The sequence below is a fragment of the Drosophila elegans genome, unplaced genomic scaffold (genome assembly GCF_018152505.1).
Source record: "Drosophila elegans isolate 14027-0461.03 unplaced genomic scaffold, ASM1815250v1 contig_149, whole genome shotgun sequence".
In the NCBI taxonomy this organism is placed as follows: domain Eukaryota; kingdom Metazoa; phylum Arthropoda; class Insecta; order Diptera; family Drosophilidae; genus Drosophila; species Drosophila elegans.
Window position 1 is genome coordinate 18,559,961 of NW_024545513.1, and position 19,605 is coordinate 18,579,565.

The 19,605-nt window shown below is 37.2% G+C and overlaps 1 protein-coding gene across 1 annotated transcript in view; it reads right to left on the reverse strand.

Annotated features, from left to right (window-relative positions):
* LOC108144545 overlaps nucleotides 1–19,605 on the reverse strand; it is a 29,349-nt gene that overhangs the window by 3,788 nt on the left and 5,956 nt on the right. The window contains exons 2-10 of the mRNA XM_017269519.2: nucleotides 17,030–17,799; nucleotides 11,934–12,883; nucleotides 6,968–7,131; nucleotides 6,295–6,649; nucleotides 6,037–6,229; nucleotides 5,075–5,306; nucleotides 3,508–4,329; nucleotides 2,961–3,100; nucleotides 2,604–2,765 (exon numbers count right to left, since the gene is read on the reverse strand). Of these exons, the coding sequence (XP_017125008.2) occupies nucleotides 2,604–2,765; nucleotides 2,961–3,100; nucleotides 3,508–4,329; nucleotides 5,075–5,306; nucleotides 6,037–6,229; nucleotides 6,295–6,649; nucleotides 6,968–7,131; nucleotides 11,934–12,874 (3,009 nt within the window). The 5' untranslated portion in view covers nucleotides 12,875–12,883; nucleotides 17,030–17,799. The remainder of the gene's footprint in view (nucleotides 1–2,603; nucleotides 2,766–2,960; nucleotides 3,101–3,507; nucleotides 4,330–5,074; nucleotides 5,307–6,036; nucleotides 6,230–6,294; nucleotides 6,650–6,967; nucleotides 7,132–11,933; nucleotides 12,884–17,029; nucleotides 17,800–19,605) is intronic.

Here is a 19,605-nt window from a genome sequence, read left to right on the forward strand (position 1 = left end):
TTTGACAATGGAAAATGCACAAACAACAAACGACGATGGCAACGGCAATTCCAGCAACAGCAACAACAACAACTTCTTCCCGATCTCACTCTCACACACACAGGCACATGCACGGACACGGGCACGCACACGCACACACACACATAGCAGCGGACGCGACTGGGAAACTGCTGCTGCTGCGATTGGTGTCCAAATCGAAATCACGAATCTTCATCCAAATGCGCCACCGATCCAGTTGCATTCCACGAATTTTCTTGATTGCCGCTTTTACTAGCTAAAATTAGCATTTTATTTTATTTGACGAGAAAATCAAATTTGCTGTAAAAACAGTGTGGCCAGTGTGGCTTTCTTTCAAAAAACTCGCATCGGTAGTGGGGCGACACCACAGGCAATTTGGAGTAGTGGTGGACTACCATCGATTCATTGATGTTTTCAAGAAACTGGTCTTGCTATCGACGTTCTTCCATCTCTTACTTTTCGATTGCTGTGGTGCATATATTCGCTACCTGTGGAGGGTGTCTCCACTTCCTGTGGATCACAAAGTCAAGTCACAACTGCAAAAGTAAATAGCAACAGCGACTTAACAGAATTCTGTTAATGTAATTTTAACGAAATCAAATTTTGTTATAATATATATGAATATATAAATACAAATATTTCTATTTTTTCTAAGAATAAATACTTGTAAACAATTTTTTTTTATATGTAATCCAGGGACCGTAATCTTTATAAGTTGTATTTTAAAAATCACAACATATCATTATTATTTTAAAGGAATATTATTAAATTAAAATTTTTAAAATCTGTGAAAAAAAGGCCTTTTTGTTTTAATTACAAGCAGCCTTTAAGTCTCCGCACCAAAACATTTTTCAAAGTGAGAAATGTACAGTCGAACTTAACAAAGAGGTTTTTATTAATTTTCTTACCAAGATAATAAAATAAAAAATGTTTTAATATGATTTAAATAAAATTAGTTACAATGATTAAATATTCATTTGCTTCTTTTAAATAATTACCATGTACTAAGCATACCAAGCCTCAAGCATTCTGTTAGTTTAATATTAGTTATGTTTATATCAGCAGAAATTGTTAAATTATTAAAAGCCTTATATTTTATTTTAAGTATAAATGTACGACCAACATCGTCATTAAGTCTTACACATCTACATGCTTTTATGCCCACCTCGAAATACTTACATCCTTCGAACTTTAATGCAATATTATAGGTTTTTAATGGTATTTAATTGATTTGGATGCCTTAGCCCCACATTCAAGTCAATCATCTTGGCAAAACAGCAAACAAAAACTAATAAATGTTTTTTTCATTGTTTTGTATGTAGGTACACAAGTTTATTCACTAATACATTAGTTTAATATTAATTTAGATAAAAAAAAACAAATGCATAACAAACATTTAACAGAGTTCCTTTTATTTTTTTTGCCTAAGCTTTTTCTGGTTTTTGTGTGTGTGTGTTTTTTTTTTACTTTTATTTTCTTTTTGTTTAACATCGATTTATTAGTTTACATCGAACCATATATGCATCTAAGTATGTATATATATGTGTAAATTGTACTTGGCTCACTTGCAATTCTAAGTGCACCGTGCTTGGCCAAAATCCATCAACTCATCCGGATTTATCTTTATCTTATAGCATAACAACATTAAACATCTATAAAAAGTGTTCGTACAGTAAATTTAATTTAACTATGCCACGCCCGCATGTGGGCGTGTGAATATTTCTTTTTTCTTTATATATATATATATATATATATATATATATATACATATATATATATATATATATATATATTAAGTTTATGTTTTAGTTATAGATTTACGGGTGTTTCCATTTGTGTAGTATGTGTGTGTATGTAGTTGGTAACAGTCTTTTATCACGTTTAGTTTGGGCTATGCGCGTTACGCACAACGTATGGTACATAGGTATATATACTATATATAGTTCTTTAAATGTATATTCCGATTTAGCCTAATAATTGTTTAAATCCTCCCATTTATGCTAATCCTCATTCTTCTTCGGTTTGTGCGACTGTCAGAGTTTGTTTCCTTTTCCCTTTCCGTTTCCGTTTTCGATTTCGATCTATGACGTACATATTACTCATTATGTTTGTTTAACATTATAAAGTTTATAGGAAAGTTGGGATCAATATTAAAAAATATCTATCTAAAAGAAATGAAAAAGGTTATTTTAAACAGAGCTGATACACACGAAGTGAATCCCGAAAGGGGAAACAGCTCCACTTTTCATATAGGACCGCTCTTAACATGAAGTTAAACACAAACAAACTGAACAAACAGAGTGTGCGTGTGTTTTTGTGGGCTGGGGCGTCTAAAGTATCTTTGTCTCAGGCTCACTCATAGTTTGGGGTTACAGGATATCCAAATATCCATGTCTGATCCGTATCTGTTCTGCAGTCAACCAGTTGGCTTAACCATCAGCTTAACCTTCAGTTAACCATTTATGGTTCTGCTTTCCTTTCGGCGACTTGAGCTGGCTGCCAGGACAGTAGTTATCACATCGATGAAACCCTTCAGTCGAGAGCTGATCTCTCTCTCTCTCTCTCTCTGCATCTCTTCCTCTTTAGTCCTGATCCTCATCCTGAACCTGCTGTTGCTGCTGCTGCTGCTGCTGCTCCTGATTTCGATCCGACTCGGAGGACTTCCGGGTGCTGACCTTATTTTGCAGCTGCACCTCGTACTCGCTCTTGATGTTCACATACAGTTCGCTTTGTTTCTGGTGTTCCTGCTGCAAAGGGATCCGAAAATATAAGCGTTAGCATTACCCATTCAATTGAATGTGAGTAAATGTCCTATTTGTATTCTCTTTATTTATTTGCTGATTTGAAACGATTTACGTTAAAGTGATTTACGTGGCACTCCCGAAAATAAAATATTGTATTTCAATCAAGAAGTAATCTGAATTTGCGTGATGTTAGCTTACCATGATCTCATCGAATCGCTGATTGGCGTCAGGCAATTCGTAGCGCTGCCCTTGTTCCCTCAAATTTCTGGCCACATTCAGTTGTTGGGTCAGATTTCGACCGATTTGGTCCAGAGATGTGTGTAGTACGTGCTCGATTTCTGCGGGGATATAAATCAATGCTTAAGTAATGTAAGAAAGCTAGAAATTCTCATAACCAGTAGGTAACCTGCAGTTAGGCAATATTTATTTAACTAGCATTACTAACATTTATTGAATCAGTTATTGGTAAATTAGATCGAATGAAAAAAAATGTTAAAAAAAGTATATCACCTGTATAATAGTTAACAATATAAATAAAAGAACTTAGTATTTATATTTTATAATTTAACCATCAGTCAAGAGCATTTACATTTGACAGTCAACTATGCAATAGTTGACCAAATTAATTCTTTAAATTATGTAAAATGTATTAGCCAACATTGAGTCATTACAATTTAACCAAATGTTACCCACTATTTAACCGGCAGTTTATAATGATTTGAATTTTGTATGGATCCAAACTTACCAGTGCTGGGTATAAAGCGCCGCTTGGCGACCTTCTCCTCGCTTTCCGCCAGAGCACTGCTGCTCCGCTTTAGGGTGGACCCAACGGCCTGGGGATCGGGCGTGAGTGGACCCTGACAGAAGTCACAGGGCGAATGGAACTCGGTGCAGGAGCAGCTGCCCACAGAGCTGGGCGACTTGACCGCCGATCCGTGGGCACCGCGCAGATGCTTGGCCGCCGTCACATTCACCACACTGATGCTCTTCGAGATCGAGGACTTCACGGAGGAGGCTTCGGGCGGGACCAGTGCCAGGGGCGGGGTCTTGGAGCTACCCTGTCCATGGGAGGCAAGTGCCGAGGAGCCGTGCTGGTGGTGATGATGATGCGAACGACTGTGCGGCGGATGATTGGTGGCATGGGGATCGCCGAACTCGGACGTGCTGCCCGCCACATCATCCGCATCGTCGTCATCCTCCTCATCGTCGTCCTCGTCCTCGACCTCGTCCTCCTCGTCCCCCTCATCGTCGGCCCCGGACTTTTGCAGATTCTGGATGAGCCGCAGCACCGCCTTCTCCAGCAGAGCCGGATGCTCCGAGGCCGGCACATCGACGGTCGACTGCGGTATCTGCGTGTTGATGATCACCGAGAACTTTTTCTTCATCTCCTGCACCCGCCGCTTGCCCTCCTCCTCGCTGAGCAGCGTGTTCACGCAGACGAAGGAGTGCACCTTGTTCGTCTCCTTGTCGATCTCCAGGTAGCCCTTCGACTGCAGGTAGATGATGTTCCCGTTGCGGGTGAACAGTCGGTAGGTGGACTCACCGTACGAACTATTGCAGTCGTACACTGCAAGAGATGGGGGATGGCAAATGGAAATCAGTGTACTGAGATTACCGCTTAAAGTAAGTGCATTTAAAAACAAAACTGAAAAGTTTAGTTTTAACAAGTGTGTCTTAAAAAACAAATCACAGACAGTATTAAAAAATATAAGTATTAATTTAAAACCAAACAATATAACTCCTATACTTTTTAGTTTAATTTCTACACCAAAAAGTCTTAAACTGTAGTCTAAGGCCTTACTTTTTTAGCTTTATTAATTTGAAACTCGTCTGGTCAAGAAATTTTGCATACCCAATAGTTTAAAATTCGTGTGACAATAGTTTAGATTCTTTAAGAATTTTTTTTGGATGTACACTCAGAAGAAAATTGGGAAACAAAATTTTGGGAAAAAAATTAATTAATTTATGGATTAATGGTCTTAACATGGCCTCAACGTTGAGTCTGTCATATAAATGACCTTAGGTAATTTTTTGGATCATTTTTCCTGTTTAGGAATTTGTTCCTAAAATCAAGGAACTTTGTTCTCTGAGTGTAGTAAATCCAAGTATTTCATATTCAATTTGTATATGTTTCACTTTGATTTTTCATGAAAATTTATGGTAATCTTAATTGAAATACATTTAAATTAAATCCTGAAATTTAATATGCATTTTAATAATTTAAATGTTAAATATATAAGCTTAGAACTAATAGATAGGTATTTATTTTATCTATTGCTCTTTTTTTTTCAGTGTATAGAATGGCAACTTACTCTGCCGCAGGGCCACGATCACCCAGCGCACATCGTCGTTGTGCATGAAGGTGAACGGACTGAGATTGCGCACCTCCTCCGTCATGTAACCGGCCACGATTCCTATCCGCTGGTCGCAGTCGATGATCCGGCCGTCGATCAGGTGGCGGGTGCGGTACTCCAGCGTGTTGGCATCGATCAGTCGACTGGCGATCTTCGGCGGACGGATGATTCGGGCGCGGGCTGTTAGAATCTAAAAGAGAGCACAAAGTTTTAAAGTGTCATCTAAAATATGGTAGTGATGTGAATGCAGTGAATCACACATATTAGAGCTTTCACCTATGTGCAAATTAAAAATTTACTTTTAAATACCGAAAAAACGACGTCCTAATTTTCATAGTATTTTTGAAGACTCATTTTTAAGCGATTTTAAATCTCTAAAAATTTTTAAGACATTCCTGATCAAAAATAGCATTTCATAGCATTCTTTTGGACACATTTGAAAGTAATTTTGAATCTCTTGAAATTTACACAGCGATCTAAAAATGTCTCTATATCTTTTACTCTTAAATGTGTCGAAAAAAAGTATGCGGTATATTTTTAATCCAGAACTTATTCTTATAAATTTTAAAAGGCAATCTTCTATTTTTTTAAGCTTAGGTCATCCCGAGAAATTTCAGTTTTCAAATATGGAAGGAAAACAAAAATAAGTGATGAAAAAATACCCCAAGGAAGTGATCAACAGAAACAGTTCTAAATTTTAAGGTGAAGCAGGGTTATAATAAAAAGTAAATGCAAGTAAAAGATCAGCAATAGAATTGAATTAAACAAATAATTAATTCCAAGCAGTGAATCAAGGGTGCAGTGAATTTACACAATGACAGTGTAGAAAAAACAGATATAGGTTTCGTTTTTTTTTTTTTTAATAAAAAAAAGTGAATAAAAGATGAAAACTCTCAAAAAGAAACTTAGGATCGACTTACGATATCATTGCCGCTGATCGTGTGCAGGGGAATGGCATCATCCCGACCGCGAGTCCTTCTGATCAGCTGTAGATTGGAACTAAAGGTATTGGATCGTACGCCCCGCGGAGCCTCGTCGCTGCGCCGAAAGCAGCCATCGATCTTGACCACTTCGTAGGCGGTGGGCTCCGACCGGGGACCAGCTCGAGCCAACCTGGAGATACAGATTTTGTGATTTAAATAATATATAAGTTAATGTGCTGGATGATTGGCACCCACCTCACGCGAAAGTTGCGTCTATCCTCGCGCAGCTTGCGATCGATGTAATCCTCCTCGGATTTGCTGCGCTGGCGGGGCTCACCCTCCACATCCGAGTCGCCATGGGCGTCGAAGAGGTTCTCCAGCTCGGTGGGGATCAGCTGCTGCTTGAGCATGTTCTGGTCCTCGGGATGGGTGATCTGCATGATGCTCTGGCCGTAGAGGTCCGTCTGGCAGTGGCCCAGGTGCTGCTCGACGCTGGACGAGATCAGCAGGATGTGGCCGTGGCAGGTGAGTGCAAGGAAGAAGCTGTCCAGCATGCTCATCAGCGTGTCCGTGACTTGGGGTCGCTGGTGCATCAGACTGTTGCCAAAGGCTAAAATCATTTATTCCTTGATTAGTTCTTAAAGTCAATAAGTGTTTTATGAAATATTGTACATTAAGTATCTACTATCAGATCAAAAAAACCATTGGGTGTGCCATACAAATCAATTGGGTTTTGAAAAGACTTAAAAATGTGTCTAAAAGTATGCAATGAAAAAGAATGGTCAATGGTCTTTCAATATGAATCCCACGGACTTTGGCGCTTTTACATATTGTTGCATACTTTTAGACACCTTTCTAAATATATTGCCCTGCGAGTATCTTTTCAGTGGCACTCCCAATTTGTATTTCTGTATATTCTTATTCTTACCATGCTTTAATCGCAATGCATGGGCGGCGAAACGCAAAACGGCTGTTTTGTCCACTCGACGCGGTGATTCTGCCACATGCGGCACCATCGTGGATAGTTCCTGGATGGATCCATTCAGCTTATCCCGTCGATTCTTTTCCGCTCGATTCCGTGCCTCCCGACCGCTGAAAATAAAATATTTGTTTTGAGTTGAGTTCATTAAAATTAATATAAATATATCCTAAGCATCTAAAACGTTCTAAGTTCCTAAAAGTAGATATTTAATTTGTTTATGTATTTGTGAAAATAAAATGCATTTTAACCTCTTTAAAGGGTAATATTTATCATAAAATATAAATAAAATAGTGCTATATTGCTAAAGAGTAGCGCTAAGAACTTTTGCAACAGCTTGCTAAAAAATATAAAAATGTTAATACGTCTTTCGACTAATAAAAAGCACAAGTAATTTCGCATTGGGGCAGGTAGTGCAGTTTGGCAACAACTCAGCAATAGTTTGCATCTATTATTGGAGAACCTTTTGCCGGCGGTGCACTGAACAAAAATGTCAGATTAATGTCGATAATAAACGTTTATTCCATACACAGCGAGCAGTGGTCGGTGTACACTTACAGATAGATACTGCATTGTGTACTGTGTGACGAACGATAAGCGATCGTTCGTTGGGGTAGTGCTTGCCGGCGGAAATGTGGTTTCGCGTGACGATGTGCTGATGATTTGGTGGAAGGAAGGTCATTATAAATGTTACCATTACAAAGCCAGCTGCTATCTGCTTCAGACTATGTTGCTTGCACTCGAAAGCTCGCCGGCGTCGCTTGTCCGCTTGTCCGTAAGTTGTCCGTTCTGTCCGTTTGTTCACATACTATTCCATATATTTTATACATGGCGCATGACCGGGCATTTGTTTGGCCGTTACGCAGTCGCAAAAGTATTACATATTGCCCAGGCTAGACTATGACAACAAAATATCCCCCGTCCGTCTCTATCAGTTTTGCATGGGTGGCGATTGCCGATTGGCGATTGGGGGAGGAACAATGCGATGGGGTGATCACGTTCTTTTTGGCGCCAAATGTCTTGAACGTTATTGTTATAGGGTATGCAATCTCTAAAAGTCAACACACCGAAAATGTAAAATTCTAATATTTTTTTATTATTTACTGGGGATCGAAGCATAAGAAAATATATTATAGCTTGGAATTTTTTACTAATCAAAAGTTGTAATCACCAATTAATATTTAAATTTAATTTAAATTTTCAAACTTAAATATTAAATTAAATATTAAATTTAAACGCTGTAGCTTTTGTATCAAACTCATTGAAATAATATTAAAAACAATAATTTATAAAAAATTGAAATTCGAACAAAAACTTATTAAGAACCTAGAAACAAACAAAAAATAGTTTTGCTGTGTAGAAAAATTCCGGAAAATATCCAGTTTAAAAATGAATGCAAATTGATGGCATTTGATGCATAATTTTGGGGCTAATTATTCCCTGTGTGCCCCTTACTGTCCGCTTTGGCTGCGTTCATGAGTAATTTATAGGGAAATGTGAGATCGCTGCATTCGATTAGCAATGGCTACCGCTGTCCGCCGCCACAATGTTGTTGTTTCGGCCCCCCCCTTTTTAAAAATACCACTTTCCACTCCCCACAATGCACACCCCACTCTCTACTGCCAACCCCTATCATCACCCCTCGAACTGATGTAATTTATTTTAAAACGCAATTGCAAAACAAGTTCGCAAAATACACACAGACACTGGCAAGTGCGAAACGAAGTGCAGGAGCAAATGCAACTGCAATTGCAATTGCATTGGCAAAAGTAACGCAAACAGCAGAAAAAAAAATGATGAAAAATCGGGAAAACAAAAAAAAAGGCCATCTCATGCATAAGGAAAGTGCGCAACAGCCAAGTAAACAAACTCAGACCAATACAACTGGTTGAAAAAAATATTATAAAGAAATTTATATTTTCCTCTTGATTCTTAAAAAAACACCAATTTATTGTACAAAATAAAACAAAAATTTTAGGTAAAAACCAAAAAATGTAATCTTTTGGGATATCAAAGAAATATAAAAGAAATAAAGATTAATTTAAGTAGTTTTTAAATTCGAAGGAAACATTAAAGTGTTGAAAAGGGCAAGTTTTAAATTGGCAATGCTAAAGACTGGAATTTAGTTGCATTTTTGCTTGTTAATGCATTGTTAATGCATTTACTGTAAAAATAGCTGAAATTGAACAATTTGATTAACAAGCGAATAAAAGTGCAGTAAACAAAACTTAATTGAGCCAGAAGAACTTTAATTAAGGTATAAATTGTGAAATACGTGAAGTACTTGAGATGTTTTGCAATTGCTATTTATAGGTAGCGAAGGAATCAAATTGGCAAATATAAATATAATGGCGAAATAAGGAATATGAAATAATCGTGAGTTGAAATTGGAATTTGTTTGTTTCTGGGTGTATTCAAGGGTATTATGTGGGTTCGATCGTTTGCCTTTGGCCAATGCAGCGAATCATTGGCCTTGATTCAGTTGGCGCAGTGCAGTGCTCCCTTGCACTTGATGTCATATTGTTGTCGCTGCAGTTGTTACCGCACTGCCGTCCAAGTTGCCACTTGAGCTGTCTACTTTTTAGCCAATTCCAAGTGCCATTTCGCTGGTGCATACTCGAACCATAATTCTTCTATATACATATGCACACATTTACCGGCTGGGTATATGTATGTGTATGTGTATATGATTGTTTGTTTACTCAACTTGTTGCATTCGCCGCTGAATGGAGAACCGAACTACACTCATAATATCAAAGCAAATGCTTGCTGATTGTGGGATAAATATAATTAAAAAATATAATTAATTTTTAAAAATGCCACCTCTTGTCAAAATTCAATTAATGCTCAGACTGCATCTGAATAAATTGTTGGCCAACACTGCGTATGAGTGATTTACCATATAAGCACCCTGCCCAAAATTCATCTCATTGTTTATATAGATTTACTTGAAATTTAACAAGCAAATATTTAGGAAAAACTTCATTTCATTTTTTCGAACAGAGTTTTTAAGATAAATAATTAAGTTAATTGTTTGATGTATTAAAACAGGGGCTTGGAATTTGGTAATATTCTTATTCGAAACTATTCCTCATTTTTTTTATAAATGTCACAAAACAAAAAAAAAATTATGATTTAGATTTTGATTTACTAAAAAATAAATAATTTATTGTCAGGGAAACACCCTTAATTGAATATATATTTTGTTTGTCTTTTTAGATTTGTGTGCTCCTTATTATTTTTCGTTTTATATTTATACAAAGGCTTACTATTTTTTGCAAGTGTACGGATCGCGTCTCCGTCGCTTCCGCAGTCTGTCTCTGTCTCGATTGCTGTTTGTTTGCTGCAGCTTACATTGTAAAGTATCGTATCGATAACTGCCGGCACCAACCACCCACCCACCCACCACCCGAGCAAAGTCCCTCCACCCACCCCCCTCCCATCGTTCAGCGGATGCAGTGCGACCTTGAAGTCGGTGCTAATGACGTATCGAAACGCATCGGATTATAAGGCCGAGAGTAACGGTACAGCAACGGCAAAAGCGAGCCGATCACACTGAAATATGGCCAAGTAAATAAGGAAACTAATTTCAGTGTTCTGCTTATGGTCCGTCAATCAAAATGGGCGGTTCGCGGGGGGCTGTAACGTACGTGGGATTGAGGGTGATTTTGGGTCAAAGGATGTGGGTGCGCTTGTGCAGCTATCCTGCAGCTCCAAAGAATGGCGATTATGCCGTATCGAGAATGCCAAATGAATGAATGAATGAATGAATGAATGTTTTTGTCCCGTCTCGGTGACCAAAAATAAATCCAGAAAATGTTGATAAAAATATATAGCATAGGCAACACCACCTACACCACCACCACCACCACCCACGGTCCAATCAAGTGGCATTCGGTGGTTTGGGGTGCTTAGTTGGTGCCACAAGTGGCACAAGATGATGCCTAATTGTGAGGAGCAATCTTCAATCAGGCCAGACACTCAGCTGGATGCTTGGATGATGGTCACCCGATGGGTGGCTGGGGGTGATAATTCTGAATAACGTCCAATTTGGACGACCTCCCATCGCGGTATGCTGCCCCCATTAACGCGGTGGGTGGGATCTTCGCTTTTCCAAGGGGGGTGGTGCACACAAACACCATCCGCTGATTTAATGTGAGCGTCTTGAGCTAACACATTCTCCCAGTTGCATAATTCAAAGCAAATATACGCGTTTATAAGCTTAAAGATCCAGATCTTGGATCACAAATGTAGAAAATGAAATATGTGTAGAAAGAAATAGTATAATATAAATATTAGCTTGCTGATTTTTTTGCAGCATCAGCTAATCAATGAAATAATTAATACGAATAGAAACTATTATAAATATTTAAGGAGTTAATGAGCTCTTACAGAAAAAAAAAGAACACAATTAACTGCTGTTTTAACTGTAAATCTGTATCTATAAACATATTCTATTTAAATAAAAACTAACGATAAGTAAACTCAACTAAAAGCAACTGTATGCTCCATCACTTCACTTCAAAAAATGTTTCAAATTTGTAAACAAAGCTATTTGAAAAGAATAAGGGGTTTCTTTAAAATTAAAGTATTTACCTATTTTGAAAACCATAAAACAAAGTTATTTAAAAAGAATAATGGGTTTCCTTAAAATTTATTATTAACTAAAATGCTTCAAATATTTAAACAGAGCCACAACAAAATATGACAGAGAAGTGAAGTTATTTTAAAAAGACTAATGGGCTTTTTTGCAATCTATGATTGGGTATTTGTGTAAATTATTTAGCTAATTTAAGGTAGCTTAAGAAGGTAATCATTTATGTAAGATTAGTATTTTTCAAACCGGAAAACAAAGCAATTAAACAAAAAATGGTTCGACTGATTGTGCTAAAAATGTTGCTTTGGTAAAACTCACCTATTCGAGAGCTGGAACATCTCCATCATGGTCTCGTGTGGATGTTGCAGGTGCGGATGTGGCGGATGATGCGGATGCTGCGGGTGGTGCGCGTGCGGATGTGGCTGCGAATATGGATGGTGCAGCCCATGTAGTTGGTGGGCCGAGTGTCCGGCGTAAGCACCCGTTCCTGGTCCGGGGCCACCTCCTCCTGGGCCACCTCCTCCTGGTCCACTTCCTCCTCCCGGTCCGTAGGCCATGTACCTGCCACCGGCTGTTCCGGCTCCTGCGCCGGATCCGCTCGAACCGTATGGCGCATTCGGATACCACATATTGGGATAGAAGCCGGGCGCTGCTCCATGGACCGGGGAATGTGCATACGGATGCAGGCGTCCGGAACTGTTTGCCCCCGATCCAGCCACTCCGCCACCTGGCATCGCAACGGGCAGCGGACTGCCCGGCGATCGGTAATTGAAGTGGTACACCGAACTGGGGGGCGGCCGGAGCATCAGATCGCAGCCGGATCCGGCGGTGGAGGGCGTGGGCGATTGATAGAAGCTATTCGCACCACTGCCACTCCCACTGGGCGCATAGTCGCTGCCCATTACCGAGCTCTCGTTCTCATCCGGATAGTTGTCCTCGAGGTCGAGATCGACGGCACGAGACACCGGCTCCAGCCGGATAACCGCATCCGCATCTGCATCAGCATCAGCATCTCCATCCGCATCGGCATCCACATCGGCAACTGGGTCCCAGGTCAAATCGTCCAATTGGCATTCATTTTTGCCCAGCACGAGCAGATCGCCACCGATCGCCGGCGGATCGTCGAAGTAGGGAATGTCTTGCTTGAGGTCCTCAATGTCCTGCATCTGGCTGCGACGACCTTGACCTTGAGCCTGACCTTGCCCATGACCTTGACTCTGACTCGTGGAGGAGTTCCTGCTGCGACTCGCACCCTCCATGTTCTTCAGCTGGAAGTGTACAAAGAGAGGAGGTCGGGAATTGTGAGTGATTGGATCGGCTGAGGAGATCATTGCATCATTGACAGCTGATAAGGAGCCCCCCAACTTGTAGTTGCCCAATAGATTATTTTCCCATTACATGGCCACTGCACTGCGAGAACAAATATTTTCCAAATGAGCATGAAAAATAACCTAATCCAAGCTTAAATCATTTTTTTAGATACTTGTGTTGGGTCAGGTAACAATCTCATTGATATATTCAACATGGCTTATGATTACAATATCTAAGTAAAACTTATTCGATTTCGAATATACACTGCAAATTTTATAATATTTAATTGAAAAATTATACATAACAAATAATAAAAACATGTTGAGTTGAGCTGTTGAGTTTATTAATGTAATTTTATCTCCTTTTTAAAAGTAATTTCTGTAATTTCATATCTTTAAGTTAATTAACAAATAGGTAATAAATTTTTTTGTTAAATTTAAAGGCAAATAGTAGCTAAATAATGGTTGATTTTCATTATTAATGATGATGATAATGAGAAATAATTTATATTTGTCAAATTAATTAATTTAAATTGTCAAAGATTATAAAATAAAAGCATAGGACATATAAAATACAAAAGATTCAAATATATTAATGGAAATTAATTTCCCTAATATGTGAAAAAGTTTACTTTATTAATTTTATATTTATTTAAATTGATTTACTACAGCAGTTTCTCGCTGTGCACATGAAAGGAAAGCCTTTTGTGTGCTCCATTTGCCTATGCCGGTTCTCAAATTATTATTTTGTTGAACGAGTAGTTTGAGAAATTAAAAATAGAATCAAATAGTGAACAAGAAACGGGCGCAATTGGACTCGACGATCCTGGGATTTTTTATGATCGAACTCGTAAAACGCTCAAAGCCATAAACGATTGTGAGTCATGGGCGGGGGAGAGGGGGTGTTGGTGGGGAGGGGGGGTTTTTTCGGTTGAATGACAAAAGCAGAAGTCAAAGAACAGACCGAAGATATTCGACGTTATTTATATGCGAATCTTGTCCAAGTGCTGCCTATAAATAATACCTACTGTATATACACCCATGGACCTGCTCGGATCACACACAAATATATGAATCTATTCAGGGCAGATCTTTGAACTATATTTACTCCCTCCGTTTCCTTTGGCAAACACACACATATATATTTCTTTCTTGCCTCTAATTCACATGACAAACGCCTTTGGCGATTGAGGGGATTGCGGGGAATTCTAGTCATAAATTTGCCCTGAATTTTTTTGCCCTCGAGCTGCCTGCTTATTTGTTTCCCTTGTAGGCAATTGAAGCTCTTTATATATATTAATAGGAACTTTCATTGCCGTGGGAGAAAGTGGTCAGTCCTTCAACAACCCACTTGGAATTTAGTTTAATATAGGTATTTATTATTTTAAGTCAATTAAGCTTCTTTTCTCATTTTATGAGTAATAAAATTGTTTTCTTAATGCATTGATTATAGTTTCTAAAAAAAAAAAATGATAATCTCTTAATTCATTTTACTAATATGTTCGTGGTAAATATAGATATTCCAAGAAATATGACAAAAACCAAGAAATTGGCGGTGAAATGGATTTTATGAATACTGATACGATTTTAATTCTTGCATTACAAGTATTTAATTCAGTTTACCTTACTACGCTGACTTTCAAAGCCCTTGGACTAGCAAAAATAGCCGTGGAACACGAAAAGAAAAAACAAAAATGATAAAACTACAAAATCAGATTATAATCAACAAGGAAGTCGACAGCCACTCGACAACTAAGTAATATGCAATCCAGGCATTTCTTTTTTCAGCTGTTATCATCGACATTTGGCGTAATATTTGCGCTACTTCTCTTTATTAGTTTATTTTGCTGTTGCACATTTTCCGCCTTTCCAAATTTGTTTTGTAATTGTTTTCGAGTGGCGGGTAAACAAGGGCCACAAAGACAACCGGAGGGGTTGGGTGGTTGAAATGTCAATTGCTGCCAAATCGTCAGACAGCGATGATGTCGCAGCGGGCAGCTGCCACTTTGCATGGCCGACTGTCGGTGCAATGGGGCGTATACGCAACGCGATGGAAACATGACAAGTGGGAGGCGAACAAAAAAAAATGGGGAATATGACATTTCTATCGATGCATTTATTTATAAGATTAATAAGACCTATAATTTGCCCTAACTATTTTAATATTTTAAAATGTTGGTCAAACGGGGCGTATACGCAACGTTATATTAACTTTGACTTATTTGACTTATACGCCCTACTATGTGTTATTATTATTTTATATATTAATTAGAAGTTTTAAAAATGCAAAAAAAAAAAAGTTACATGGTACATTTTTAGTGCAATTGTCCGCATAGTTTCAATTTTGTACTTCGTTGTATTATTTATTTGATTATTATCATTTTCAAAGCCCTATCATTAAAGTAATTGTAGAATAAAAATGTCAAGATAAGAGTTACTCGCTAATTGGCTATTTCTAACTTGATTTATGGTATTTAAAAGTGTATTCATAGATGGGAATGGCTTTAAACAAAAGCCCCTGATTTGGGGCTAGTTGTCTTGCCAAAAAATATGGTTTCCAAATACGCATATCGCTCTTAAATTCATAAACCATTTGGGCACACGACACACCTTCAAATCAATTGCCTACAAATCGATAAAGTTCTCAAAAGCCTCATGGGAATCCCAATTTCAATGGGGCGGGGAACTTCTCGAGTTCAACTCCATTAGGCCCTCGAGTAGCCATATAATTTTATATTTAATCGGGTTCATTTGGCCCAGTGTGCTGTGTGTGTGAGTGTAGGGCAATTATAATCTTCGTACAGATATTCAACATGAATATTGCTTTTGATAAGCCGCCGACCGTCGCTTGTTTGCTCTTCTCGATTGCTTTTCTACCAACAAGTTCCATGACCATGGCCAGACACCCACTAATTGTTGTTGAAATCGTTGGTGTTGGTGTTGGCGTTGTTGAATGGTAAATGTTGGCGTTACGAGTATTACTGATTAGACCCCGAGTGTTGAGGTCAAGTTTTGACAATTACTTCTTCAGTGGAGAATGTGATATCTACTTAATAGTATTAACTTTTTTTTTTACCTTTTTTTTGTGATATATAGTTGAGCTTACTTACATTCAATATTTTTGATTTTACTTCTACAAATTTCTAATATGTATTAGTAATTCTTTTTAAATAGTTATAGTTCTTAAGCCTACAATTGTTTTTATATGGTTTTTATGGCATCAGGAAGGTGTTACGTAGGTACCCAGTATAGACAACCATCAAGAGTTCTTATCATGTAGTAAATTTTGTAATGCCCACTGTACACATTTGTAATTCAACAATGTTGCATTGTTTGTGTGACTCACTTGAGGAATGACTTTATTTTAACAGATAATAACGATGGTAAACTATTATTCACTCAATAATAATAGTGCAGGCGATTGCAGTAACAAGTGAGCTGGCAAGGTTAAACCCTTTAGGTGGTATTTTTCTACAAATCGGATTACCTAGATTAGATTAAAACCTTAAAAATATGTAACTGTGTGAAGGACTGCTGCACATATATTTTTTCTATCTACAGAAATTTTATTAAGCTACTTTTAATATATCTATAAGATAAATCGTTAAAAACGAGTTCTTAATATTAAGGTTTTGTGCTAAAAAATACGTTGACAAATTTACAAAATCTTAAAAACCAAGATAAATAAAAAATAATAAATTATAAAGCAAAAATTTGTTTTTATTGTTTTTAATGAGGGCAAATTCACCTTTGACTTAATATTAATATTAGGTCATGAAATTTCTCAGCTAAATTTGTGTGTTTTATCTGCCAATGATTTTTTGAACTAAATATGTATGTATATATACGATTATCATGATTGGCTTAAAATACAGTATTTTTGTTTATGCGTTTGGTCTGCAGACATAAAATATAGATTATCACAACTTTTTTAGGGTTGCCACCTGCGTGATTGCAGCAGCGTAATGCCGTAAGCTTTCTCTGGACCCCATAAATCATGAAATTAAATATTTACGTCTAATGCTGGCCATAACAATAACAACAATAATAACAATCGAATAAAAGGAGAGGGCAAAAGGCAAGAGAAAAATCAATTTCACTTACATGTTTTGCGCTGTTTCTTGTTTTTCTGCATGAAGCTTTTCGCGCGCTCCCTCTTCGTTTCTCTCTCTCTCTCTCTCTCTCTCTTGCTCGCACTCTCTCTCACTTTTTCTTTGCTAAATCACTGGAACCTCCTCTCACTCGCACTCTTCTGAGCGGTTTGTTTATTTCTCTTCCCGTCTCGCTCTGTCTACTGGGTGCTGGTATTGGCGAATTATTTATTTTGTATTACTTTGTTTTGCTTCGTTGGTGTTCTTGCTGTCCTGCAGTTGCAATTTGCTTTGTTATCTTTGCCTTTATTTGTCGTTATTTTTCTTTGTGGTTCTTTGTACTTTACTTTGCAGAAAAAAACGCGAGAAAAAATAACAGTAAATAACAATATTACAATATTTTTTTTTTGCGTTAATTCAGTTCACTTGGTATTTTTTCGGTATTTTAATAGTCATACTCTCGCTTTGAAGCGTCTTTTTCTTTAGTATTTTTTCAAACATATTTTTCAACACACTTTTCGTATTTTTTTAAGTGGACGGGTTTTGGGAATTCAAGCTTAGGTTACATTCTCTTTAGTTTCCTTTCCGACTGCTTCTTGTTTTTTTTTCCTGATTATTTTGGTATATACATATTTGTGTATTTATTTCTCTTTAGTTGTTGATATCAATCAATATTTGTACAGCTGGAGGTATTTTGTTGTTTTTGTTTCACTTTGTGGTTGTAGCTTTAATTTGTGTTGCTGTTTTGTCATTCAGCTTCCAGCAAGTGTTCATTTGTAGTTGCTGAAAGAATGAAAAAGAAAATGAAGCGCTATGAAAAAACCTCTTTTTATGATGAATATTCTTAAAACAAAACATTTAAATACATTAGCTTAAGCATTTGATAAGAATGTGTTTAGCTAAATTTTATTGATCATTTTTTTTTTTGTTTTATTCAAGGGTATTTAAATTAAAATATTTTGTAAATACCATAAAGCGTATTGAAAACTTCGTTTCGCCTTCCCATTTAACTTTGTTCTTCACGTTTTTATAGCTCGATTCTGAATGTAATATTGTTTTTGCTGAGGCCGCTATTTGCGGCTGTTGTTTGCTAATTAAATGAATACTTTAATTTATATATTTGAATTTTTATTTCCCACTGCTGGTGAACGGACACAAAAAATGTTAATATTATTGTTGATCGGTTCTGTGCCGTCACCTGTTGCTTTGTTGCTCTGCAGCTGCCGCTAAATGCTTCTTAATTTTTTTTTGTTTTGTTTTTAACTTTTTGTTATCTCGTTGGCTTTGTGGCTTTTTTGTGAAAATGTAAACCGGTTAAAGCCGACCCAAAAGTTAGCACCACCAGGGTGGATTTGTGAGTTGCAAATTAAGGGAATTATTGAACCCGAGTTGAACCAACATTGCTGATATTTTACTTGACTTATTTTTTGCTGAATTCGTAATCAAAACCCATCAAAGCTGGCTGATTAATTGTTTTTGTTTCATTTATTTTTCCTAGCTTAAGCTATAGTTTGTAAACAAAATTGTAAACTAAAAAAAATATTTTTTTTTGTTTTTAATAAATTTCAAAAAGACTAAGATAATTATTTATCGGTTTTTAAGTAAACCATTTTTTTGTTAACATTTTTACTTGATACATTGATTCACTCAATGAAAAGTGTATAAAGTATATAAAACTATTTTTAAGTCGCTTTTGGTTTATACTTTGTGATAGACCAGAAAAATCCTTTTGAATTATTAATTCACTTTTCCCCATTTGCTCTAATCTAAAAATCCTTTAAATGAAATCTTGGCCAGTTTACATCCCTACCTTTCATATTTAGGTCTATTCTGATTCCTCCCAAACAGTATGTATACAATATATTTATTTGTGCGCATTCAACTCAAGTGTTGCCTGGAAGTCTAAATCAAATATACGTATAAGAAGATAAACTTCTTTGCGAGTGTCCCCACTTTTGCACAAAAGCTCACACAGACGGGCAAATACTGCGACGAAATTGTCTGTGTGTCTGTGTGTTTGTGTGGAGCAAGGACAACGGAATCTTGAGGCATTAGGATTCCTCCTGCTCTGCGGGGGGCGTTTTACGTAGGTGGGCGTGTGCACACGCACACACACACACACTCAGAAGAAGGTCCTTGCGTGCGTGTAGGTGAGCTACAGTAAACACAGTGGAGACGAGACTTTGAAGATATTGTAACACCATTTTTTTATACAATAGTTTAATAACGAAAGCATTTTTAAGTATATAATTCATGAACTTTTGTATCTGAAAATAACAAATGATTTATTTATCCATTTCATAAGTCTTGAATATGTATTTTTAAAAATTAGAGAAAAAGTTAAGTCTAAATATTTTGTTTCAAAAATTCATACAATTCGACTAAACAGCCTGCACAAACGCAAATTTAAAATTTGAATTCTTTATTTATATTTTTTGTTTGTTGTTCTTTGTTTTACACCCTTTTTGTGGTTAATTTCTGTAATTTTCCTTACGTGGTCTCCACTTTCTCTTGATTTCTCGTTTATTTGTCTTGGTATTCAGGGACATCGCAGGCACGCAGAAAATCTTTGCGAACATTTTACTGAGT